At 60.4% G+C, this 26,032-nt stretch overlaps 1 protein-coding gene across 4 annotated transcripts; it reads left to right on the top strand.

Annotated features, from left to right (window-relative positions):
* The first annotated feature begins 3,900 nt into the window (after positions 1-3,900).
* PCDH1 (protocadherin 1) lies at positions 3,901-26,032 on the top strand. 4 transcript variants are annotated; one of them, XM_070076246.1, is made up of 6 exons: positions 9,192-9,492; positions 11,922-12,784; positions 16,412-18,607; positions 23,351-23,570; positions 24,407-24,445; positions 25,506-25,849. In XM_070076246.1, exons 1-5 carry the CDS (start codon positions 9,252-9,254, stop codon positions 24,430-24,432), a joined length of 3,546 nt encoding a protein of 1,181 aa, XP_069932347.1. In that variant the 5' UTR covers positions 9,192-9,251; the 3' UTR covers positions 24,433-24,445; positions 25,506-25,849. The 4 variants fall into 4 exon arrangements, with proteins under 4 accessions (XP_051700324.2, XP_069932346.1, XP_069932347.1 ...); XM_051844364.2 differs by lacking the exons at positions 9,192-9,492; positions 24,407-24,445 and adding an exon at positions 3,901-4,137 and having other exon boundaries at positions 25,506-26,032; XM_070076245.1 differs by lacking the exon at positions 24,407-24,445 and having other exon boundaries at positions 9,187-9,492; positions 25,506-26,032.

The following is a 26,032-nucleotide window of genomic DNA, read 5'->3' as shown; positions in this document are numbered from 1 at the left end:
TCCCAGTGCTCCAGACAGCTAGGCAAGCGCCTCAGAGGGGAGGTCAGTGGGTGAGGGAGGAAGGGAGATGGGTGATGCCTTTCTCCTCATGTGAGGCTCCATCCTCCTGCCCCTCCTGGAGCCACGTCCACGGAGAGGAAGCCTCAAGAAATGGGAGGAGAAGTTGGAGGGAGCTGTGGTGTTCAGGGTACCTAGGAATTCCACAGGGCAGGCGGCGCCAGAGCTGGCCAGAGGCCTGGGAGTGCCAGGCACATTTACAACATCTCTCCCTAGCACCCCCCCCCCCACCCAATCAGGGTAGACCTGGAGGCTGGCGACTCCTCAGGCTGATGGGCTGTAAGGTCAGGAAAGTGCAGGAGGCACAGTGGGGGTTAGGGGCTAAGAAAGGGGAATAAGTCTAAGGCAGGAGGGGAAGGGAGGGGAGGGGTGCAGACAGGTGTGGAGCATTAGGCAGGGTGCTTCTTAGAGCCTCCCCGGCAGCTGCTGGGAAGTGGGCCTGACCCCTTCCCAAGGCTCCTACCTCAGGCCAAGCTGCCTCTTGGCCAGGGACTGTTGGAAATCTTGGAGTCCTGGGAGAATATGCCGTGAGGGTCTCTTGAGAAAGGGCCTCTCAGATTATCAGAGGTTCAGGTTCTTTCCTGGGGAAGAGGTTGGGGTGAAAGGGGTCCCCCGGGAGCTTAGGGTTTCCTGGATCTGAGCCATTGGCTCTCTCATCCATAGCTCCCAGCACAGTCCTCTTGGTGTTTGCTTATTTTGGTTATTTTTTGATCAGATATTTTGGCACTGTGCACACTGCCTCCTGTTGCCATGGCAGCCGTGACAGGGGCTGAGGCACCGTGAGAAAAATACCAAAATTAATGAGTGAGCGAAAGTGCAGTCGAGAGAAAAACAAGGTTAAAAAAAGAGTTAAAACAGTAATGAAAACAGGCTTCCCAGCTCCACAGCTGAGCAGCTGCTGAGGCCTCCCCAGAGCAACAGCCCCCGCCCAGGCTGGAGCTCCTGGCATCTCCCAGACCCTAAGGCAGGACTTAGTCACCTTCCCCCATCCAGCCAGTCACAGACCCAGCAATAGCCACTTGGGAGCCATCCGAAGCACAACTGTGCCTCAGCTCCTACAGCAGGTCAGCTCCCATCTCAGGCAGCATCCTGCCTCCCCAAACACCATCCCAGGCAACAGCTTCCCATCTCCTAGACAACAGAGGCTCAGCTACAGCTCCCACACAACAGTGGTCCAGTTCTGTTACCAGCAAATGGCCTCCCAGCTATACTCCAGCTTCAAAGCTGTAGCTGCAGGCGAAACAGCATCCCAGCCAGAGTCCTGCACATAATAACAGCCCAGCCACAATCCTGGGCAACAGCATCTTAGCTACAGCCAATCCCTAGTATGCTGTCATCACAGCTAGAGCTTCAGGACCAATAGCATCCCAGCTACAGCCCTGTACACAACCGCAGCTCTGCTCTTATCCCAGGTAACAGCCTGCCTCCCAGGTACAGGCTCCTATCAACAGCCTCTCCTCTCCTACAGCATAGGCAGCGGATAAAGCTACAGCCGACCTACGTCATATTAACAGGGAACAAACGGCTTTTTTAGCTATAGTCAATCTCAGGTGTGCCAGCTTCATATCTAGTGCTTCGGGTCCAACAGCATTTCAGTTCTCTTCCTTGACACACACACACACACACACACACAGTGCGGGGGGAGAACACTTGGCAACAGCCCCTCAAGTAATGTGATTGTCTGGCTATAGCTTAGGCACACCAGCATTAAACCAAATCCTGCTACCACCAGCGGCAACTGTCTTTCTGCTACAGTTCCAGACCCTACAACCTCCTGCTCCTCTTAGCTGCTGCCCCTCCCAGGGACACACATCACACAGTGCACAACCACTCCCACACCTAGCATCACCCAGACTCCAGTCCCTGGTCAGTCTCAGCTGGAACCTTGCTCAGGCTTGTCCACCAGGTCCTCTTCCCAGTCTGGCACCGGCCAGGAGACTGGCTTCTCTCCCCTTCAGATGCCTCTTCATCGCTCCCCAGCCATCCTCTCCCCCGTCCCTGCCCTGTTGCCTGCCTTTCATGCTGGGAACACAGGCTCCAGTCCCGTGTCTACCTTGCCCTGGGCTGAGGTCCCCACAGAGCCCAGCCTGGCTGCTGGGCGAGGTGAGAAAGCCCACCCTGGTGTTGCCGCCCCAGCCCCGTGCTGCTCCGGCCACTTGGTGCAGGATTTGGGTTTGATGGTTGTGGAGCGGGGAGGATGGAGGAGAACATCTGGGAGATTAGCATTTCCTGCCCGGCTCTGCGGCTGCCGATCCTGCTCAGCCCTCAGCCCTGAACACGGGAGGAGAACAGAGGAGTCTTTGAGTGGCTCCCAGCAAGCAGACCGGGGAGGGTTGGCTGCAGTGGGCAGCAGGCGCATGCTGGGGGCAGGGAGGCTGGGGCAGCTCTTCCATGGAAGATTTCTTCTCTCTGGGCCACTGATTCCTTCTTTCGGAACTATGCTCAGTGATGGGGAAAAGTGTGAGCTTTGCAAGGGACAGGGAGAAACCACCTACAGGACAGACCCTCCTTGTACCATCTCCCATTTGGAGTCCCCCACCTGGGATCCTGGAGCTGAGCGGGGGTGGGGGGCAGGGACTAGGGCAGAGGGGGAGCCCAGCTGAGGGAGGCTGCTCTGGGGGAAACAGGGGGCAGCCCCTGCTTGCCCTCTTAGCTGGCCAGAAAGCCCACCCTTACCGTAGAAGGCGTCCCACAGATGGAAGCCAGTGCAGGTGAGAGGTGGAGGCAGAAGAAACAGATGACAGCCCAGAGGTAGGAATGGGGGTACTGGGGGTGGGGGTGGGGAAAAATGGACCAGGATCAGAGGCTGCAGCAAATAGACGCTCAGACACCAGTCAACCCATGACAAAGGTCTTTACACCCAGCGGCCAGGCCTTGCCAAGCACCGCCTTTTTCATTCTGACCTGGAGCACTGGGCCCCTGCGCCGGGCGGGAGGTCCTCTTGAACCCGGGCTCCGTGGGGTCCTGGGTTGGGGGGGTGGGGGGGGCACCAAACCCTGGCGCAAGAAAGGGAGTGCCCTAGACGCTCGGCGGCCTCTAGATGGCGCCAGAGAGCCGGCGCTGAGCGGGAGACACCGAGTATTCGAGTGTGAGGCTCTGCGTGTGCCTCCGAGTGTGACTCGGTGAGTGTGACAGGGAGCGTGTGGCACTGCGAAGGCGGGTGACACAGGCCGTGACACTGCGGGGTCTCGCGGGGTAGGGACCCGCTCCGCTGTGTCGCCGGCCGAGCGTGAGGCCGCGCGCGTCTCCACCCCCGAGCAGGTGGCTGGGGGCCCTGACGGAGCCTGCGCCCAGGGGTCGCCCCACACTCATCCCCGTTTGCCTCCCTCACCCTCACTTTGGGGCCCCGGGGGGGTCCACCGTCTGCCCCTCTCACAGTCCCCTCCGGGCCCCACCTCCGGCTCTCTGCGGCCGATGAGGCTGACCGCTCTGCGGCTCCGGCCGGGGGAGGGGCGGACTTCCCCGGGCGCCGCGGGCTCTGCGGGGGTCTGGGCGGGAAGTGACTCTGGAGGCGCAGGTGCCCAGGGGGGAAGGCACCAGCGGAGACGCTTGGCGGCGTCGCCTTCCCGGGGGCAGAGTGGGGACAGGTGCCTGAGTGGGGTGAGGAGGGGACCTCGGAGGGGTCCCGGACGCAGCTCCGCCGGGGTCAGCGTCAGCGCGCAGAGCGAGGAGGGGGACGGCCGACGAGATGGCGCGGGGCGGGGGGCGTCCCAGCTAGGGGAAGAGGGGCTCGGGGTCCCCTCCCGACGGGACCCGAGCTCCACCCCCCGGCCGCAGGGGGGCGGGGAGGCGAGCGGGAGGCGGGCGGGCCGGGAGGGAGGGGGAGGCAGGGGGCGGGCCGGGCCATGCGCTCCGCTCGCGCTGGCTCCGCCGCCGCTGCCGCCGCTGCCGCCGCCTCACACACTCGGGGAGCGGGAGCGCGGCGCGGACGCCAAGCCGCCGGGCTGCTGCGCCGGGAGCCAGCCCGAGCCGGAGCCCGAACCGCAGCGCCAGCCCCAGCCGTGCCGAGCCGTAGCCCGGGCCGGGGCCGGCGGCCGCTCATGGACAGCGGGGCCGGCGGCCGGTGCTGCCCCGAGGCGGGTAAGGATCTGGCGGCGGTGGAGGCGGCAGCGGCTCTGGGGCCCGGAGCGCGCCATGGCCGGCGGGAGCTGAGGGAGGGGCGCTCAGCGGAGCGAGGCCGCGGGGGCCGGGTCCGTGCTCCGCGCGCGGGGACTAAGGTGGGGGTGGCCGGGAGCACCGAGAGGGGGTTGCTGCCGGGCAACGTGGCCTCCAGGGTTCACGGCTAGAAACCGAGAGAGGGGAGGGGGTCCTGAGCCGGCCCCCGGCCCCAGTACCCCGCATCCGGGCGCGCTTGGGGCGGCAGGGATAAGGAGACTCCAGGCGCGCGCCGGGGGAGGATGGTTTCGGGGAAGCTCGCGGCCCCCAGTGTGGTGGGGAGCTCCGGTGGACCGGAGCCGGCAAGGGACCCTTGTCCACAACACACGCGCGCGCGCGCACACACACACACATGCACACACACTTGTTGGGCGACCAGCTCGGCTCACTCCGGCGCCTCCCGCTCCCCGCGGGTACCCAGGGCCATACCGCCGACATGTCTACACCCATACATACATCGGCACATGTGTGCGCTGACATACCTCCCGCACACCAGCGCCGGCTGGGCCACCGTTAACAGCTCAGAATGCGCTTCGGCGTCTGCACGACCAGCAGCACGGACACACGACCGGTGTGACACAAACACAGCCGTGGGCCCTCAGCTCACATACGGGTGTCAAGGCCAGTTTGTCAGATGCACACTCAAAACCCGGCCCCCGCACACATTCCTGTAGGGAACCCACCCTAACGTAGATCCTGTGACCCACGCCTTGGCCAGAACGCAGGTGTGTGGGGCAGGTCTGGATGGCACCCAGCCCGGGGTCTCGGCACGCTTCCCCAGCAGCCAACGGCGCCCACGGCAGCGCCTCGCGGCCACACACACATCACCCACGGCTTCGCACATCCTCCGCGCTGGTGTCACACACCTGACACCGCTGGTGTCACATTACACCCCGCAGCGCAGCCGCGCCGGCGCTCGGCCCTGGCCCCTCTCCCTCGGAGGCCAGATTCTGGGGAGCCATCGGGGTCCGCGGCGAGCCCCCAGCGCGCAGCCGCCTCAATCGCGACATTGTTATTGTAAATGTCCGCACGACGGGAGCCTCGGGGCCGGCCGGACCGGCTTCCTGGCCGGCGCCTCCCCACCCCCACTCCGGGGCCGCACCGGCTGGGTGTTCCGGGAACGAGCCGGACTTGGCAGGCCGCGCCGTGCCTCCGCCCGGGGCTCTGGGGACCTCGGTCCTCTTGCAGAGGGTGCAGACCTGGGGCGGTGTTTGCGGCCCTCTTAGGTCGGTTTAGCTGAATTCTCCAAGCCACCGGGGTTGCCAGCACACCTGGGTGGCCTCACACCTGGGCGGCTCCTACCGTCAGGGCCCCGCTGCGGGCCAGCCGTGGGAGCAGGCAAGGCCCTGAGCCCGAAGCGAGATCACGGCAGGCGCGGAACGGAAGGGCGAGCTGGACTCGCGCCCCTTCCCCCGCTGCCCTCCCCAGCTCAGACTTCTGGCCTCGATTTCCTCAGCAGGGGTCGGCGACTCGTCCTTCCGGCGGGAAAGATCTCGGCCGACGCTGAGGCCTTTGAGGACCGAGCGCAGGGGCAAAGACCCCCTTCCCGCCCCGCTGCGCGTGGGTCGGGCTTACGCCAGTGTCCCCGCCCGGTCCGGCTCCCTCCCAGCCCCCTGCCGGCGCCCGCGGCTCATCTCGGCTCTGCCGGCGCCAGTTTGCGGGAGACCAGAGGCCGGAGATGGCGAGGAGGGATTCCCCGCGGCGGCCCAGGGGCGGGGGACACTCGCTGCCGGCCAGCTCGGGCGCTCTCGCGCCGCGCTGCGCTCTGGTCTCGGCTCGCCTCGGGCTCCCGTGGCCGGGCGCCGGCAGTGTGGGGGTGGGGCCGCCGGAACCCGAGGAACCGCACGGTCCCCGCACCCCACCCCACGCCGCACTCGCTCGGCTGCCTCTGGGAGGAGACGCTCCGCGCGCTGGGTGTGTGCTGGGAGCGCCCGCCGACCAGGGCGGTGCGGACGGGGCTGCCCAGGCGGGTAGAACCGGCGACCTGATGCCGGAAGACGCAGGCTGTCTTCCAGCACCTGCTCTGGGTCAGTCCCCGGGTGCCGCCGGCAAAGGGGCCGCCCAGGTGTTTTTGACAACCCAGAAGGGTGGAGGTGGGGGGAGGGGGCAACTCCCTGGACGCTGGGGTCTGAAGTTGAAACCTGGGGCTACAACAGGACGCGCAGCGCCAGGGCGAGGGTGGAGAAGCGATCTCCGGAGATGGCCAGCGGCGGGGGGTGGTAGGGGAGCAGGTTGGGTTGTTAATTTCTGGCCGCCTTTCCTTTTTCTCCCTTCCCCCACGTACCCCCGGGCCTCAGTTCCAGAAGGGACTTCAGATGCAAAGGGGTATCTGGGTCCGGCGGCCTCCAGGCGGAGGGGCGGGCAGGCTGGAGAGTGAAGGGCTGGGAAGAAAAGGGTGGAAGGGCCGGGAGGGGGCCTGCAGGGTGGGGGAGGAGCTAAGTAGGAATCCAGGCTGGGGGAGGGGAGGAAGCCCTTCTGTTGAGGGGTGAGCGCTGCCCCTTGAGCAAGGATATGAGGGCTGCACTGAGGTTTTCTGCTGAACCACGTCGTGAGCACTTTTGCCGCCTGCCCGAGTCTGCAGGACCAGCAGTAGCAGACATAGCCTTTTTGCCTTGGTAGGCCTGGCCAGCAGGCAGGAGAAGGGTTCTTTGATCATCGAACTCATGAGCACCTACTACGTGCCTGGTGCTGGAAATAAAATGCTCTCTTCAGTGATTTTAAAAATCTGTCCTTGACAATGAATAGACCTCGGAAGCATCCGATCTCATTCGAGTCTTCCCAGGTAGCTTCAAGAAGCGGGGTTCATTATTTCCACTTCACAGTGTGGAAAGAGGCTCACGAAAGTGACTTCCTTGGGCTCAGGTCACCCAGCGAGGAAGTGTCTCTCCAGAAGGCTGGTGCCTGGGAGCCCCGCAGAGGCCAACAAAGGTTTGCAGGAGGGAGGGGGGAGCTGAGGGCTGCACAGCCGGTGACTCCACCCCACGCAGCCCACTTACTTACCCTGAGCTCCCAGATGATGCCACACAGTCCCTTTGTCCCTTGATGGTGTGTACCCACAGTAGTAGTGACTGCTGTGGAACTGTGCTGGGTGACCTGGTCACTGGGACAGTGACGGATGTGTTTCCTCCCAGGGCCACAGCATTCTGCAAGCAGTGGACCCTGTACCCCACATGAACCTCACCCCTGCCTAGATGTTGGCCGGCAGGGGGCCTTTCCCTCCACTCCTCATGGCTTTTCCACGCTCAGGCCTAAGAGAAATGAATCCCTGTGCTGGACTCTGCTGAGGCTCGGACTTCTTAGGGTCCTGGGCACCCATGACACTGGGTGGAGGTGGGGTGCCCTTGTCCAGGAAGGCAGCCAGGGTCTGGGGCAGGGTAGATAAAGCACTGATCGCTTCAAAGGCTGCCGCCTGGGACTAATGACTGCCAGTACCAACTGCTGGGGACAAAGTTCAGACTGTGGGGGCAGGGGTGAGAAAGAGCCTCGACTGCTGCTGCTCCGCCCACCGCCACCACCCTTCCAGGCTACATCTCTGCAGGCCTCTAGATGAGCTGCCGCAGCCTGGGAGGCCTAGACCCAAGCAGTCTCAGATGCCAAGGCGCTCTCTTCCCGCTCCTAACCAGCCAAGAGAGGCACACCCTATCCTAGCTTCCCGGGCTTTCTGTCCATCCTTTTCCTCCATCCAGCCTTTGCCCCCCAACTCTGGGTTGGGAAGAGCCCTGCTTTTCCGCATACTCCTTCCGTAATTGAAGACAGTTTATTCTCTCTGGGCCTCAATCTGGTCCTCTGTGAAATGGGGCGAGGTGCAGTAATAAACAGTACCCTTTTCAGAGGGTTCAGTGAGAGCGCTTGTGTAAAACACTTAGCGGGTTTGTTAGTACCTCAGTGTCTGCGCGATGATGGTGATAGAGGTGATGATAATAGAGTTTGCAGGGCCTCTGCTCTTAACTCTGTGGACCCAGTGTATCTCAAAGCTGCTCCCAGACTGTCTGGGACTGAGCTCGGCACAATTGCCCTGGGGGAGTCTCCACCGCCCACTGGAGTCAACATTCCTAAGGGTGGGGCCAGATAATCCTCATTCGAGGAGCTGCAGGTGCTTCGAAGGCCCAGCCGACCCTGGGCAACCTTCCCTGCAACCCCACCTTCCTCTCCTCCGACCTCCCTCTGTCCCTTCCTCTGCTACTCCATACCTTCCCGGTCTTGGATTCCCAGTGGGTTCTTTTCCCAACTGGGAAGCTGAATACCTCACTGTTTTCCTGACTCCCTGCTGCCTGGTTGTGAGGATCTCCTGTGTGAGGGTGTGTGTTGGGTGGGCCGCGTCACGAGCCTGCAGGTGCTGCCTAGGGCATCTGCAGGGTTAGAGTCTGCAGGCTTCACCCTGAGAAGGAGAAGGAAGCCTCCGGAGTGTGTGTATGTGTGTGAGTGGAGGGGCTTAATCTGTGTCTCTTAGAGCAGCCATAAACCAAGGCACCCTGACTCTGCCAGATCATGGACCCCTGACTGTGCAGACAAAACTCATGACCAATCATTTTTCTTGGAAACACCTGCTTCATGGTGCCATAAGATGATTAGAGAGGGGTGTGACGCCACCAGGTTAAATAGCCTTCACCTGGAGAGAGGGTATAGCCTCAGCGGTCACTGCTCTACTTCTCTTGGTCAGGTTTAGGGTAATTTCTGTGGAGGTTCAGGGTAACCCCTATCCCGCCAAGATTTATGCAGAGAATTGGGGTGCACAGTGATCCCGTGCTTAGAGGAGGGTGGTGGCAGGATAAGGTGCCCAGAAAGGAATGAGACAGTCCTCTGGAGGTGTGTTGGGTTGAGGCTTAAGGCCGCAAGGTCAGCCCTGTGCCATGTCCCTGCTGGTGTGGAGGGGAGGTGGCTGGAGGGTGGATCCACATTCCTCCTTCCTTTAAAGAGATTAAGGTTGCAGCTGGAAACAAACAAGCTTGCTAATCAGAGCTGGTTCACACTGCTGAGGAGGGGCCTGTGCTGGGTAACTACCGAGAGGTGAAGCCTGCGAGCGTGACTGAGAGGCCGCCATGCGCTCTAAACGGAGAAGCCTTCAGTTTTACCCCAGCAAGTTCTCTGGGCTACGGGGCAAGAAAACATGCGCTGACCACACAGTCAGTGCTGCGATGGGCCAAGCCCAGGGAGCTTTCACAGTAACGCAGTCGTTCAAGAGCTGTGTGCTGAGCGCCCTCCCATGCACCAGGTCCCAGGCTGGCCCTGAGGATGCAGGAGGAAGCCGAGTAGAAGCCTTTGCACGCTTCGCTCAGTCTGGTAAGAAAGACACTTCTTGCACTTTGCAGGCAGGTGCATATCTACATGAGCTAAGTGCTTTGAAAGGGTCAATTTGTGCCTTGCTTATGTTAGTCCTTTAGCCCGCATTATCTCAGACTCCCTAGGACATAGGCAGTCATAGCCCCATTGTACGGAAAAGGAAGCTGAGGCTCTAAGTAGTATGTCATGTGGTCAGGAAGTGGGTAGCCAGGGTTTGCCTCACACGCTCTGATGCTACAACCCTTGCTCTTCTCCCCACTGCTGCCCTACATTCGGCAGTGGGCACAGAAAGGCAACCCAACAAAACTGACGAGTGCCCATTGAGTTGGAACCACTGTCATAGCACACTGGGCCAGTCTTGTTTACTGCTGTGTCCCAGTGCCCAAGAAATACTCCCTGAATATACGATTGAGCGCCTGCAGTTTGCCTGGCTTTACAAAGAATCATTGGTGGGGGCTGAGGGATGGATGAATGTACCAAGTCCTATCCCTTCAGGATGCTTGTTGAGACAGACGTGGGAACAGATACGCAATACTGGAGTTCAGCTACACTGGCGGGCGGTGTCCCGGGCAGCCCGGTGATTCATTGCCTTGGGATTGGAGCAGACAATAAGTGGCTATGAGCTGGAGGAAGGAGAGGTCACTGTGGGTTGGACTAGCCTGGGAAGGCTTCTTTGGGGGCCCCTGTCTGCCTTCAGTGGGATGGGTGTGGTGGGTGGCAGATCCTTGGGTGGGTCATCCAGGTGTAGGCAGGTATTCCAGGTGCGCCGAGTAGGGAAGTGGGGTAAGGAGTCAGAGCCGGAGCCCCCTGCAGAGGTTGCTGGGCTCAAGACTTTGGATTTTCATGGAGGGAGAGCTGGCCTGGATTTGCTGGAGAGTGGGGGGCAGTCAAGACAGGGGCAGTAGCTGGCAGATCTGGCTGTGGTCAGCAAATGTGCAGCCTCAAGGCCACGTAAGAGGTGGAAGAAGAGGGTTATCGTGGTGGCACAGGCGCAGCTCGTACCGAACCAAGGCACACAAGGATCTGAATGGAAGGGTTTGGAGGTGGGCAGGGAGACCGGGAGTGAGGTAAGACAGGACCAGTTAGGAGGAGGCACCAGCCGTGTACTAGGGGGATGTATGTAGGGGTAGGGGTCAAGTAGGAGCCAGATGTTCACCGAGCGCCCAGGGGGTGTGTGAGTGGGGGTGGGAGGAGTGGTTGGGGAAGGCTGGTGGTGTCACTGGCTGCCCTGTCCCAGTTAGACCTGCTGGGCTCTCAGTCACTAAGGACAGGCCAGGGCAGCTCCTAGTTGCTGAGCCAGTCATCCCTGACCAGTCCTCACCCCAATCTTGACTTCTGCCCTCGTCATCTTCGCACCTGTGCGTGGCAGCAGGCCGGAGGAGCACAGCCCTGGGAACTTCACGTGTGTGCTTATGTGTGCGTGTGCCTTCGTGGGCACACACACTCTGGGACACGTGTGAGCTTTGATTGTGTCCAGTCTAAGCTTCATGGGGTTTGGGGCCGTTGGGCAGTATGGGGGATGATTGTAAGAAAAAAATAGGTTTGAGGGGCAGGTGCGTGGTGTAGTCACTTACATCATCGCTTTGAGACACCAGCATCCTCTAGGAAGCCTGGGCTGCTCTGCTTCCTGTCAGCCTCCTGGGATGCAGCAGGTGATGGCTGAAGTGCTTGTGTCCCTGTCACCCACATGGAGTTCCTGGCTCCTGGGTTGACCTGTCCCTGCCCTGGCTGGTGTAGGAATTTGGGGCATAAACAACAGGATACCTTTCCTCCTTCCCTGTCTCTCTCCTCTCAGTCACTGTCTCTTTGCATTTCAGATAAAATTAAAATAAATACAATTTTAAAAAGGGGTTTTAGTGGGGGATTTGTCTCATCTGCATATACCAACTCGGCGTCTTGTCGCCTCTCCCTCCAGCCAACCTGCATGGACCTCAGTGTGGGCCGTGAGGATCCCAGGCTCCAATGCATGTGTGGGGTACCTGCATCTCTCTGTAACCATGTATGGGGGGAAGGGTGCTCCAACTGGGGGTTCCCAAAGCCTCACCTTTCCCCTTGCTCTCTCTCCCCCTATCTCAGTATCAGGGTAATTACCATGCGTGAGTCAGGCAGAGTACTGGTGAGAAGGAGGTGTTGGGTAGAGTGCAGAGCTGAGAGCAGGGAGGGAAAAGAGGAGGAAGGGAAGAAGGGAGGGCCGGGCCCTGGGAGCGTCAGGTGGGATAGGGCGTTCCATGGGCGGGAGCCCTGGACCTGCCCGGCCTCTCTCCGGCTCCTCCAGCTGGGGCAGACACAGCTGCTACACCCAGCAGGGGTTCTGTGCTGGGACTGACTTTCTTCCTGGGAGAACTGTGTGTAGGAGGGAGAGGGAGAGCTGGAGCCGGGTGCCTCTTGCCAGCTCACGGTCAGATTTTTTTTACCTCTTCTCCTGGCAGCCCTCCTGATACCAGAGCCTGTGAGGATGCGGCCCCTGAGGCCCAGCCCGGGCCCTGGGGGGCGTCGGTTGCTGCTGCCCCCCTTGCTGCTGGCACTGCTGCTCCTGCTGGCTCCGTGCCCAGGCCACGCCACTCGGGTGGTCTACAAGGTACCAGAGGAACAGCCGCCCAACACCCTCATCGGGAGCCTCGCAGCTGACTACGGCTTTCCAGACGTGGGTCACCTGTACAAGCTGGAGGTGGGTGCCCCCTACCTCCGAGTCGACGGCAAGACGGGGGACATTTTCACCACCGAGACCTCCATCGACCGTGAGGGCCTCCGGGAGTGCCAGAACCAGCTCCCCGGGGAGCCCTGCATCCTGGAGTTCGAGGTGTCCATCACGGACCTGGTGCAGAACGGCAGCCCCCGGCTGTTGGAGGGCCAGATCGAAGTCCAGGACATCAACGACAACACACCCAACTTCGCCTCGCCGGTCATCACGCTGGCCATCCCCGAGAACACCAACATCGGCTCGCTCTTCCCCATCCCGCTGGCTTCAGACCGTGACGCCGGCCCCAATGGTGTGGCCTCCTACGAGCTGCAGGCCGGGCCGGAGGCCCAGGAGCTCTTTGGGCTGCAGGTGGCGGAGGACCAGGAGGAGAAGCAGCCACAGCTCATCGTGATGGGCAACCTGGACCGCGAGCGCTGGGACTCCTATGACCTCACCATCAAGGTGCAGGACGGCGGCAGCCCTCCCCGCGCCAGCAGCGCCCTGCTGCGGGTCACCGTGCTCGATACCAACGACAACGCCCCCAAGTTTGAGCGGCCCACCTACGAGGCTGAGCTGTCTGAGAACAGCCCCATAGGCCACTCGGTCATCCAGGTGAGGAGCCCCTACACCCTCCCCACAACCTTTGGACATGGGAGCCCACCCCAGCCAGGTGAGCATTCCTTTGGCGTAGGAGAGAAACTGCTACTGCCACCCAAACAGGTGATATTCTTGTCCTCTCTCTGGCGACTTAGGTGACAGTGACATAGAATTTGAGGCAAGCCCCAGTAAACCTCTTGAGAGGTGGAACTCTTTCCCAAGTCAGGTGAGCGCTTTCTGCCCCAGCCAGGTGAGCTGAGTTGGGACAGAGGAGTCGCTTTTTGTCCAGGTAGCCTCCGTTGGGAGATGAGACCGTCTTCCTGGCCAGAGGTGGGTTTGAATTAACCCAGGCACCTTTCCTCCCGTACCTTACCTGACGAGTGAGATGAAATCACTTTGTTCAGCCAGGTGGGTCTTCAGAATTCTGAAAGGCCTTCCCTGGTGTGTTTGTGTGTGTGTATACATTGCCTTCTTCCCCAGGCACAGGGCGCCCACGGGTATGGGGTCCTTGGCACAGAGGGGTGTCAGGTGGCTCTGTTGATGTTCTCAGCACCCCCCCTGCATGGGAACTGCCCCAGGGGCTGGGCAGCCCGGCGGGGCCTGGGCCTGGGAGGGAGTGCAGATAGCGTCCCTGCAGACAAGTGGGCGTATCTCCCGCTGTCATCTCAGCCCTGGCCTCCTGCCAGCCCCAGCTCCTTTCTCCTCCCCCATGGGCTGGAGCTGCCTCTGTCTTTGATGCGAGGGAGCCGAGGAGAGCTCTGCCTGCCCTGGACACCGTTACCTGTCCTGGGAAACACTTCCTCCTAGGTCCTCGGGCTGAAGTGGGAGACGTAGCCTTTTTTTTTTTTTTTTTTCTTTAAAGAAGAAAAAAAAAAAGGCTGTAGGCTGGAACCTGGAAAGGAAAGACTGAGAAAGACAGGGGAGACAGACAGTCGGGGATGGGGAATAATAATAGCCTAGGTGGCAGGCACTGTTCTCAACGTATCATGTGTATTGTATCATTTAATCCTTCCAGTGCAAGGTAGCATTATCCCCAGTTTACAGATGGGAAACTGAGCCCCTGGAGAGGCAGGAAGGAGCCTGGCTGATAACACACGGCTGATGGGTTTGGCACTCACCTTTGCTCTGCTCACCAGTGTGGCTGCAGAGCCCATGAGCTCACAGCGTCACCACCTCCCAGTGAGACAGGACACGCAGATGGGCGGGGAGAAGGCTGAGGTGGCCCGGGCTGCAGTGAAGACAGGGTGGGGAGGACTGTGGGAGAGGAACAGAGTTGGAGCTGGGTGAGGGTAGGAGGCAGGCAGACGCCCATAGTCGTAGACCGGGACCCAGAGAGGCAGATAAGAAGCTCTGTGATGTAAAAATTTTTTCAACTGTTGTTTCAAAACTAAAAGAAAATTTTTAAACAATTTTTAAAAATAAGTCAATGCATTCTAATAAACAAAAGTTTAAAAAAGGGAAGCTAGGTGAGCAGCCTAAAGACAGGGGGACCACAGGGGGTCATACCACAGAGCTGGTGATGGATGGGCACTCACAGACTGGACCAGAGGCCAGGGCAGCCGGCGCCCCACGCGGGGGTCTCCACTCCATGCAAAGCCCTAGCAGGTGTGATTGGGATCGCCCCTTCCTGGAGGGAGGAGGAAAGACCAACAGCAGCTGCGCCCTGCAATTTGTTAGCCTGGGTTTGTGGGCGACACATGGATGGATGGAGGGATGGACAAAAGAAACAATGAGGGCTGTTTCAGAATTGCTTTGTGTCGGGCAGTGTTGGGCGGTTTTGCGTGTGTCATCCCTCTTAGTCCTCACTGCCACCCCGTGACAGAGTCTGTTATTATCCCCATTTTATATGTTTGTGGACCAGGGCTTGGGGAGGGTAAGGAATTGGCCCAAGGTCCCATAGTTAGGCCAGCGCTGTGGTTCAATAGGCTAATCCTTCGCCTTGCGGCGCCGGCACACCGGGTTCTAGTCCCGGTCGGGGTGCCGGATTCTGTCCCAGTTGCCCCTCTTCCAGGCCAGCTCTCTGCTATGGCCCAGGAGTGCAGTGGAGGATGGCCCAAGTCCTTGGGCCCTGCACCCCATGGGAGACCAGGAAAAGCACCTGGCTCCTGGCTTCAGATCAGTGCGGTGCGCCGGCCTTAGCGCGCCGGCCACGCCAGCCATTGGAGGGTGAACCAACGGCAAAAAGGAAGACCTTTCTCTCTGTCTCTCTCTCTCTCACTGTCCACTCTGCCTGTGGGGGGAAAAAAAAAAAAAGTCCCATAGTTACTTGGAAACTGATTGAGTGGGGTTTCGGCCCCAGGGCTCTCCTTCTGCCCAGGAACTCACCCAGGTTACGCCTGTTCCCTCCGCCCAGCTGCAGCCATCGGACAACTGTGTGGCTGTGACCCACCTCCAGCCTGGTGTTTGCCTGACCGTCATAGCTCGTGGCTGTTCCCACCTCATGCCTGGTGCCCCATTACCACCCGTGTTTGTACAGGCTTGGGCTGAGTGCACGCTGGAGTTGCTGTGGGAGGGTGTGCCCACTGCAAAGGGACAGACAGTTCATTGTTTGATGCTGGGAGCCCAGCCCACTGCCAGCAGGCTCTGTGGCCTGCACCAGCCCCTCCCTCCTGGCCTCACATTGGTGCCTCGCCAGCGCCGGCTTGGAGGAGAAGCAGCTTCTAAAACAGGTTTCCCCAGTTTTACTGAGCACTGGCTGGCAGCTCCCTCTGACCCACATGTCTACCTGGCTGCTTTCAGAACAAGTCCCCTCACCCGAGGCCCCCACATGGGCATGTGGTCTGCACTCCTGCATGTAGACACAGCATCCCACACACTTACAGACATGTATGTGCATGTGTGTGCATCATCCCTGTATGTGCGTGCATGCACACCATCTCTGCTACTCACACATTTCCCTCTCTTCAGAGCGGTGAAGGCCAGTTTAACTGGATGAAGGTGCTTCCCTAGTTGCTGCTTGTATTCTCAACCCCTTATTTGGATTTGTACAGCAATGACAAGTAAGATGTAACAATGCCCTGGCTTGGGACTGGCGCTGTGGCAAAGCAGATTAAGCCGCCACCTGCAACGCCAGCATCCTGTATTGGAGCTCCGGTTCAAGTCCTGGCTGTTTGATTCCAATCCAGCTTCCTGCTAATGTGCCTGGGAAAGTATCAGATGACCCAAGTGCTTGGGCCCCTGCACCCATGTGGGAGACCTGGATGGAGTTGCAGGCTTCTGGTTTTGGCCTGGTCCAGCCCTGGCTGATGCAGCTATTTGGGGAGGGAGCATAGCAGATGAAAAATATCTCCCTCTCTCTGTATCTATTCCTCGCTCTCATCTCTCTCTCTCTCTCTCTCTCTCTCACACACACACACACACACACACACAGACACACACATTGACTTTTATATAAATAAAAATAAAATCTTAGAAGGAAAAAAAATCATGTCCCAGCTCTTTTCTCACAGCATTTTGGAGGATTTGCGGGCCGCGTCTGGGCTCTGTAGAAAAACACGTTAGTAACGTCTACCAGAGCATCAGGCCTTTTGGCTGCCATGTTAGACACGTCGTGTCTCCCATGCTGATCAGCGCATGTGCCCCTGAGTTGGCTGTCCCTGCTCTAACTCTTGCCTGCTCCTGTTACTCTCTCCCGCCCTGCAGGTAAAGGCCAATGACTCGGACCAGGGTGCCAACGCCGAGATCGACTACACATTCCACCAGGCACCCGAGGTCGTGAGGCGCCTCCTGCGACTGGACAGGAACACTGGCCTCATCACCGTCCAGGGCCCTGTGGACCGCGAGGACCTGAGCACCCTGCGCTTCTCGGTGCTTGCCAAGGACCGAGGTGCCAACCCCAAGAGCGCCCGAGCACAGGTGGTGGTGACTGTCAAGGACATGAACGACAATGCTCCCACCATCGAGATCCGGGGCATAGGGCTGGTGACCCATCAAGATGGGATGGCCAACATCTCGGAGGACGTGGCAGAAGAGACAGCCGTGGCCCTGGTGCAGGTGTCGGACCGAGACGAGGGGGAGAATGCGGCTGTCACCTGTGTGGTTGCTGGTGACGTGCCCTTCCAGCTACGGCAGGCCAGCGAGACGGGCAGTGACAGCAAGAAGAAGTACTTCCTGCAGACCACCACCCCGCTGGACTACGAGAAGGTCAAAGACTACACTGTCGAGATAGTGGCCGTGGACTCCGGCAACCCACCCCTCTCGAGCACCAACTCCCTCAAGGTGCAGGTGGTGGACGTCAATGACAATGCACCCGTCTTCACCCAGAGCGTCACCGAAGTCGCCTTCCCGGAAAACAACAAGCCCGGCGAAGTGGTGGCCGAGGTCACGGCCAGTGACGCCGACTCGGGCTCTAACGCGGAGCTGGTCTATTCTCTGGAACCAGAGCCGGCTGCCAAGGGCCTCTTCACCATCTCGCCTGACAACGGAGAGATCCGGGTGAAGACTTCGCTTGACCGGGAACAGCGGGACAGCTACGAGTTGAAGGTGGTGGCAGCCGACCGGGGCAGCCCCAGCCTGCAGGGCACGGCCACTGTCCTCGTGAACGTGCTAGATTGCAACGACAATGACCCCAAGTTTATGCTGAGTGGCTACAACTTCTCAGTGATGGAGAACATGCCGGCGCTGAGCCCGGTGGGCATGGTGACTGTCATTGACGGGGACAAGGGGGAAAACGCCCGGGTGCAGCTCTCCGTGGAGCAGGACAATGGGGACTTTGTGATCCAGAACGGCACGGGCACCATCCTCTCCAGCCTGAGCTTCGACCGGGAGCAGCAGAGCACCTACACCTTCCAGCTGAAGGCCGTGGACGGCGGCGTGCCGCCCCGCTCAGCCTACGTGGGTGTCACCATCAACGTGCTGGACGAGAACGACAACGCGCCCTTCATCACCGCCCCCTCCAACACCTCGCATCGGCTGCTCACTCCGCAGACGCGCCTTGGGGAGACGGTCAGCCAGGTGACAGCTGAGGACATTGACTCCGGTGTCAATGCCGAGCTGACCTACAGCATCGCCGGGGGCAACCCTTATGGGCTCTTCCAGATCGGGTCCCATTCGGGTGCCATCACCCTGGAGAAGGAGATCGAGCGACGCCACCACGGGCTGCACCGCCTGGTGGTGAAGGTCAGTGACCGCGGCAAACCCCCGCGCTATGGCACAGCCCTGGTCCACCTTTACGTCAACGAGACCTTGGCCAACCGCACGCTGCTGGAGACCTTACTGGGCCACAGTCTGGACACGCCGCTGGATATCGACATCGCTGGGGACCCGGAATACGAGCGCTCCAAGCAGCGGGGCAACATCCTCTTCGGTGTGGTGGCCGGGGTCGTGGCCGTGGCCTTGCTCATTGCCCTGGCGGTGCTTGTGCGCTACTGCCGGCAGCGGGAGGCCAAGAGCGGCTACCAGGCTGGAAAGAAGGAGACCAAGGACCTGTATGCCCCCAAGCCCAGCGGCAAAGCCTCCAAGGGCAACAAAAGCAAAGGCAAGAAGAGCAAGTCCCCGAAGCCTGTGAAGCCAGTGGAGGATGAAGATGAGACCGGGCTGCAGAAGTCCCTCAAGTTCAACCTGATGAGCGACGCCCCTGGGGACAGCCCCCGCATCCACCTGCCCCTCAACTACCCGCCAGGCAGCCCCGACCTGGGCCGCCACTACCGCTCCAATTCTCCTCTGCCTTCCATCCAGCTGCAGCCCCAGTCACCCTCGGCCTCCAAGAAGCACCAGGTGGTACAGGACCTGCCGCCTGCAAACACGTTTGTGGGCACCGGGGACACCACGTCCACGGGCTCCGAGCAGTACTCCGACTACAGCTACCGCACCAACCCCCCCAAATACCCCAGCAAGCAGGTAGGCCAGCCTTTTCGGCTCAGCACACCCCGGCCCCCACCCCACCCCTACCATGGGGCCATCTGGACTGAGGTGTGGGAGTGACGGAGCAGGTGTATTGTGAGTGCCGTGCCCTCCAGCCCATGTGGGGGCCAACCTGAGCCAGGAGTGGGAGGTGGGACCACAGATCTGGGGGGACGGGGGCCCTGGTAATGAACCTGCTACCTTGCCCAGGCATGGGAGGTTGAGCTGAGTGAAAGCTGAGGGAGGGCATGCTCTGTGGTCTCCTTCCTGCCCCCTCCTCACTGAGGAGAGGCCCGTGACTTGCCAAGCCCCGGCTGTTGGACCAGTTGCTGGGCCTGGCAGCTGGGGGCTGATGGGCAGGTGGGCAGAAGGATGTGGAGGCAGAATGGGGAGAGTATGGGGAAGAAGTCTATTCCAAACCCGGGTCTCTGTGTGAGGCCAGCCATAGGTGCTTCTCTAGAAGGGACCAGGGTGCCCTGGGAATGTGCCGGGGGGGGACCCCGCTTTGTGCCTTTCATGTGTACTGTGTGTCAGCCTTTTCCTTATGCCCAGGCTTCCAAGGCTGGGCCCCTCTCCCCTTCCCCAGCCCATATACATTCATCCCTGATAATAAAGTTCTCTATTTTTGGAGTTTTGGTTTCTTGTTTTCCTGGAACTGAGAGAAGAAGGGAGAGAGACTGGAAACAGCCCTTTGTCCCCAGGTCTTGCCTCAGTTTCCCTATCTCATCTCTTTGCCTTGTCTGCCCTAACCCTAGCTGAGCGTATCCTAGCTCCCCAGCTCCTGCTCCTCACCCCGATCCCTATCTGTGTCTGGGGAAAGGACCGTTTGCCCAGCCTTCAGATGGCAGCGCCTGCCACCAGGTCCCCTGGCCCCTTATTGTGAGGCCTCCTGCCTAGGAACCACACCCTGCGCCGAGACACGGCAGGTGGAGGTGCACCCGTGTCTTACCTTTCTCCACCACTGCTCCAATCTGCCCGCCTCTGGTAGCCCCTAACAGACCTCAGAACTGAGCACTTGGAGGGGAGGGCGTCAGGTGAGGGCCAAGAGCCGACTCCCCAGTGCAGGAGCTCCCCCCTCCCCGTGCCCCGCTCCAGTCCTCATCAACACTGCCTGCTACCGGCAAGTAGCCGGCCCTGCCCTGTGTCACCACACCAGCCTCCCCTGCAGGGAGGGAGGGCCCAAGGAGAGGCCTGGGAAATCTCAAGCCCTTTGTACTGACCTGCTCCACACATGCACCCATGCCCAACTCCCAGCTGAGGCTCCCTAGCTCTGCCTCCTGCCTGTGAAGCCACCGCCCTGCCCTTCCCCCAGCTCTGGATCTGGCCACCCTGGGCTGCTGGCTCTCACTCTCTCTCTCTCCGTCTCTCACTTCTTGCTCTCCTGGGAGTGCCCTTTCCCTGCTTGTACCTGAGGGGGAGGAAGGCTCAAATGTGGCTGAGGGGCCTCAGGTCCCAGAGGAGTCTCGGGGCCGGAGACAGTCTACCTCCATGGTGACCGAAGAGGCTCAAGAGGCTCCCAGGAGCTCCTCGGCGTCAGCGTGCACCTGATTCCAGCTACAAACTCCCCAGCACCCCAGGGGTACCCCCAAAGTAAAAGCTCCAGGGGCCTTTGGAGGGTGGGGCCAGGGAAGTGAGATCCGGGGACATCTCTTGCCATGTGAACAAATCAAGCCCCCAAAGGGTGACTTCCAACAGCTCCTGAGCGCTCACTCTCTGCCGTTTCTGTCCGTGCAGCTGCTATTTCTTCTATCCTTGTGCTCCTGGGGTCTGTCCCTTACTCATCCCCAATCCCACCCACCCCAGTCCAAGAGCCACACTGAATACCTTCTCCCAACATTCAACATGACCAACCGCACCACCTTTGTCATTGCAACTCATGGGCCACATTGCTACTGTGTGCTCAGCATGGCTCCAAATGAACGACTGATTGTATTCGCCCAAGACAGTGGGGTGAGGCACTGGAATCTTAAGGGCCGAGACATGCCATAAGAAAGCGTTTCCCATGATCTACTTCTGCTGCCGTCACTACTCACTTCCGTTCTCTGAGTCCTCACCAGGTGCATGGCCCCAGGCTGGGCCCTTTGTATGAAATAGTTTGATGCTCATAACTCTGATGCTAATCATTTTACTACTCATTTTACGGAAGTGACCTCTAGTCACTGATAGAGCCAGAATTGAAACAAAAACCTCAGGAAATCCGATTGTTGGAGTCAACTGTTATCCATAATGCCATTAAGGGGGGTGGGTCAGAGACTGTCACATTCACCTGCTAAAAGCTCTGTGAAGCCCAGCAAGAAACAGGCAGCCTGGTAGACTTTGTGTATCTCGGGATCTACAAATTTATTTGACCATAGTGCCCCCTTCTCTCGGGCACAATGTAGGGAAACTTGCATGGAACCCCGGAATCGGCTTCTGGAAGAAGCCTGTGGAACTTGTGTCAGCTTGTCGGTGATGAGCGGGGTTTGGCCAAGAGGGCCCCTCTGTTCAGGGCCACTCTGTGAGGTGGGAATGAGTATGACCAAGGTGGTGGCAGGGAGAGGGCAGGAAGGGGGCCAGATTAAAGGGTACAGAGGGCAGTGGGGGGCGGGACTGGAAGAGCTGCAGGTTGCAGATGGCATGAGTGCCTTTCTAAAAGTCTCCCCCACACACACCACCAGAGGAAATGGGAGTCCCTGAACATGCATGCATTTAGGTTTTGTTTTGTTTTGTTTTAGGTGAGTTGAGTTTTAGCAAGTTCACTGGCATGTATAGTGGACTTCAAAGGGGCCAGAGGTGAAGGTACAGGCTTGACCCTCTAAGGTTTGGGCTACTATAGTGCCCATGGGGTGATGGGTGGGCAGATTTGGCTGAGTGTGGGGAGAAAGGACCCATAGGACTCAAGAGATAATTGGATGTGGATAGAGATGGGGAATGAGGGGTGAGCTATCTGGATTCCCAGGTGGGCATCAGCCCTCTGAGTGTGGGTGATGGGGACAGTGATGAAATCATTGCCCAAGCAGAAGCTGATAGAAGGAGAATTTGGTTTGAGACATATGAATCTGACTGCCAATTGCAAATATTTAGCAAGTGTCTAGAACTGGCAGACTAGAGTGGGAGAGAGATTTGTGATCTGGGCTTCAAAGGTGGGACAGTCATAGAATTACAGGGAGCGCCAAGTCTTGAGCATAAGCCTATACCCCAGTTTACAGAGAAGCATCACAGGGAAGGAGGACCCTGAGGTATTTGTCTTGTAGGCAGGGTTCTGCAGGGGTCGGGGCCTGCTGGCCAGTGTCTTAAAACTGGAAAGAAGGCACCAAGGCCACAGCGCCCTGTGCCTTTCACACCCCTCCCCGAGCTCACTGGCCCCTGTGCCGGGTAGAATGTGCAGGTCACTTTGGGGAGCCCTGTCATCACCCAGACTCTTCAGTGTTGGCATCACAGCATGGATCCCATGAAGACGAGGTGGGGAGGCTGTCTTGGCTGTCGGCCTCCCTCACTCCAGCTTTCTGGTGGGGAGTGGGGACCGTGTGGGAGCATCAGGAGAAGGCCACTCCCCCAGCCATCTCCAAAGACAAAGCCTGCCAAGGTCTTAAAGGACCAGAAAGTGCATGGAGACCCATCAGCACTCCTTGGGCCCGGCCGCTGCACCCCTGAGCTCTCCACACTCCTAATTTCTGGCTTGGCAAGAAAACCATTGGCAGTCCCAGGTGGGTGTTTGGGTGGCAGGCTGGGTGTGCCAAGTGCCAAGCTGAGGTTGCCAGGTTTCTGGGGGCTGATCATTAACCCGTGGCAGGCAGGCAGAAAGGTCGCTGGCTGGGAGCAAGCAGCCTGTCACCTGTCTGCCTCCCAGATCCCAAGTTGGCTCCACCTAGCCACGGCTCCCCCCACCCCAGCCCCCTTCTTATTTCGGTTGGAAGCCAGTGTTCCTGATCCCATGTCCCACCCCCAGGCACCGGGCCCTACCCTCTGCAGGTGATGTCGGGCCTGCTCTGGAGGGCTGGGGACTTTGCATTGATCTGTTGCCCCCACCTCCAGGCGCCCTCCCCTCCTTCCTGCCCACCTTTCTCCACTGGGAACCCTTTCTGGAGAGCCATGGGGGGCTGAGCCGGGAGGGGGCTCAGTGGGGAGTCCCGAGGCTGCCCGCAGTGCTGCCACGCAGGGGGATGAGGCTCAGAGGCTGGGGAAGAGGCTAGCAGCTGTGTGGATGGAGGCTCTGGGAAGTCGCAGAGCAGTGAGACAGGTGAGGAGCTGCCGTCTGCCGGATGCTGGATGCCGGATGCCGGATGTCGTCTGGAGCTCAGGGCACTGCTGTGTCCCTGCTGAGCTGTTGCAGAGTTAGGTCTGTACTGCTTTTAGGAAAGCCCTTCCGTAACCTGGAGGCCCTGCTGGAATGGGGGCAGTTGGCCGGCCTTGTGCTCCTGTGGTGTCGGGCTCTGCGCTGTGTTAGGAGCTGTCCGAGGGGAGCTGGGCCTGGCGGGGCTGTAACCCGTGGTTGGTACTGGATGCCGGCTCTTGGGGCCGCCAGGGGCTATCGTAACACCGGGTGGGGCCTGCGCTGCGTGGGGACTTGGCGTGTGCGGACCAGGCTGGGTTGGGCGCTTTCCTCGAGTGAAGGGGCCTGAGCTTTCTCGGGGGCTGGGGGGGGGGGGTGCGCTGTCATGCTAACAGGCTGGGCCTCCTCCTGGTCGATGCTGAGGCCTGGGTGGGGCGGGTGCTGCGGGGTGGGCTGGCCAGCCACGGTCACACTGTGTCTCCCTGCAGTTACCTCACCGCCGAGTCACCTTCTCAGCCACCAGCCAGGCCCAGGAGCTGCAGGACCCGTCTCAGCACAGTTACTACGACAGTGGCCTGGAGGAGTCGGAGACGCCGTCCAGCAAGTCATCCTCAGGGCCCCGCCTCGGCCCCCTGGCCCTGCCTGAGGACCACTACGAGCGCACCACCCCCGACGGCAGCATAGGGGAGATGGAGCACCCCGAGAACGGTGAGGGGCGTCTGCCGGCCCCAGGCACCTGGGAAGGGGTAGGGGCCTGAGATGGTTCCCAGGCTTTGCAAACACCCTTCGTCTGAGGTGTTGTGCATTCACGGTGATCTCTGTGCTGGGGGAATCCCAGTCTACACACACGTCCTCCTCGTGGCCACCCTCTGATCCAAGAACGGCGTCGTGCCCACTTTACCGCGGGGGACATGGAGGCTCAAAGAGCTTAGGTCATTCGCCCAAAGTCACACGTGTAGGAAGCGACAGGCTGGGGAGACAAGGACACCGGGCTTCTCTGACCCCAGCGTCCTGACGCTCTGCAGTGTGTCACGCTGCCTCCCTGGGAACCAGGACCCTGAGCACACAGGGCTCACCGCCAGGCCCCTGGAGAAGGCGGACAGAAGGGCCTTGAGAACAGAGTGGACCTAGGAGATTGGAGTGGGTGGCTTGGGAGGGGCGGTAGACAGGCCTGCAGGGCAGAGGCCTGGCTGCTGAGGGGCAGAGGCTGGTGGCCGGAGCGGAGGGCAGCGTGGGAGAGGATGGCAAGGCGTGCTGTTGGAATGCATGTGTGTGGAGCGTGAGCTGTGCACGTGTGTGCGTGGGTAAAGGCGTCCATGGCCGCCTGTGGCAGGGAACCTAAGTGGGCCCTTGAGACGGAAAGACTAAGGGGGCGTCGCCCCATTCCCTAGTTCCAAGTTTCCCCTCCCCACGACAGAACCTCAGGCGTCAGGCCAAGGGCCCTGTCCAAGCCCCCGGGCCCCAGGTCTTGGTGGGCCCTCCACAGCCACCCCGCCCTCCATGCGCCATCTCACGCCCGTCTCGTCCTTTTTGTGCCCGCGCAGAGCCGGCCGGCCGGAGCAGGCCCTGAGGCGCAGTGCCAGGTATGTGGGAGCTGCTCTGGGGTCTGGGGTCTGTGGGACTCGGCCCAGCACCCAGCCGTCTGCCCCCCACCCAGTGCTCTGAGCCACTCTGGGTCCCCCAGCTTTGCCCTGAGTGAAGAACCTTGGCACTCGGAAGCTTAACGATAAAGCCCTCCGTACCCTACCTTGCGCCAGCAGGAGGCCGAGCCAGCCCGGGCTGTGCCTGGGGAGCTCCTGTCCCCAGGCAGCACTGCTGTCATTTCCCCGAGGGGGGTCACCGCCTGGTGCTGTCCCCAAGCGAGGGCGGGACAGGGGCTGCTGTGACAGGAAGTACTCATGGCCCAGCTGTTCCCATGGAGACCCTTGCTGCCCAGCAACCACACCGGCTACTGCTGTCAGGCGGCCAACTCCTGTTCCCATGGGTGTTCTGGGCAAGGAGCTGGGGCAAGGCCAGGGGTGGTGGCGGGTGTAGGGGCCAGAGAGGTGGGAAGGGCTGCATGGATGTGCTTGTGGGTGAACCCCCACATAGAAACTTGTCCCTTCCCCTTATGGCAGGATGGGGTGGGGGTCCCAGGACCAGCCGGGGCATGGGACACTTGAGGGGTTCACAGGAAGGTGTGTGCCCGCCCATCTGTATCTGAAGACACAGGTGCCCAGTCCAGGAGATGGTTGTGCCCATACCTATCAGAGGGGGCATAAGGGAGAGAGCAAGAGAGAGAGGGAGAGCTTATATCCTTAAATGAGGGTGGGGTTTCCCGCCACCCTGCGTGAGGATGGAGCCCCAGGCTGGAGCCTGTCTGCAGGTGGACAGCAGTGTGAGGCTGAGGTGCGTGTGTGTGTGTGTGTGTGCGCACCTGTCTGAGGGCAGATATGGTGGGAGTGTGAGGAGCGCTGGAGGGTAGGCGAGGCTGGAAGGGATGTGTTCGTATATGTATGAGAGAGAGTGTGTATATACTCACATGGTGGGCCTGGCCGGAAGGGGCGCGCACCCTAGGGTGTAGGTGCTGGTGGGAGATTGTGGAGCAGAGTTTGCCAAGGCCACCCCGTGCCTGATGACCGCGCCTCCTGCTGTGTTCTGCAGACCTCCGTCCTTTGCCTGATGTTGCCATGACGGGCACGTGTACCCGGGAGTGCAGTGAGTTTGGCCATTCCGACACGTGCTGGATGCCCGGCCAGTCGTCTCCCAGCCGCCGGACCAAGAGCAGCGCCCTCAAACTCTCCACCTTCGTGCCTTACCAGGACCGAGGGGGGCAGGAGCCTGCGGGCGCCGGCAGCCCCAGCCCCCCGGAAGACCGGAACACCAAAACGGCCCCCGTGCGCCTGCTGCCCTCCTACAGTGCCTTCTCCCACAGTAGCCATGATTCCTGCAAGGACTCGGCCGCCTTGGAGGAAATCCCCCTGACCCAAACCTCGGACTTCCCGCCCGCAGCCACGCCGGCGTCCGCCCCGACGGCCAAGCGCGAGATCTACCTGTGAGCCCCCCACCCACCCCACCCCGCCCTGCCCCAGGCCACAGGGCAGCCCCCGGCCAGGCCCCTTCCACACCCTCCAGCGTGGACTTCACAGCCAGGGCCCTGAGTCGGGGGGCCAGTCCTGGCCTCGTGACCA

This window comes from Oryctolagus cuniculus, chromosome 6, assembly GCF_964237555.1.
Source record: "Oryctolagus cuniculus chromosome 6, mOryCun1.1, whole genome shotgun sequence".
NCBI lineage: Eukaryota > Metazoa > Chordata > Mammalia > Lagomorpha > Leporidae > Oryctolagus > Oryctolagus cuniculus.
This window is presented reverse-complemented; position numbering and strand designations above follow the sequence as displayed.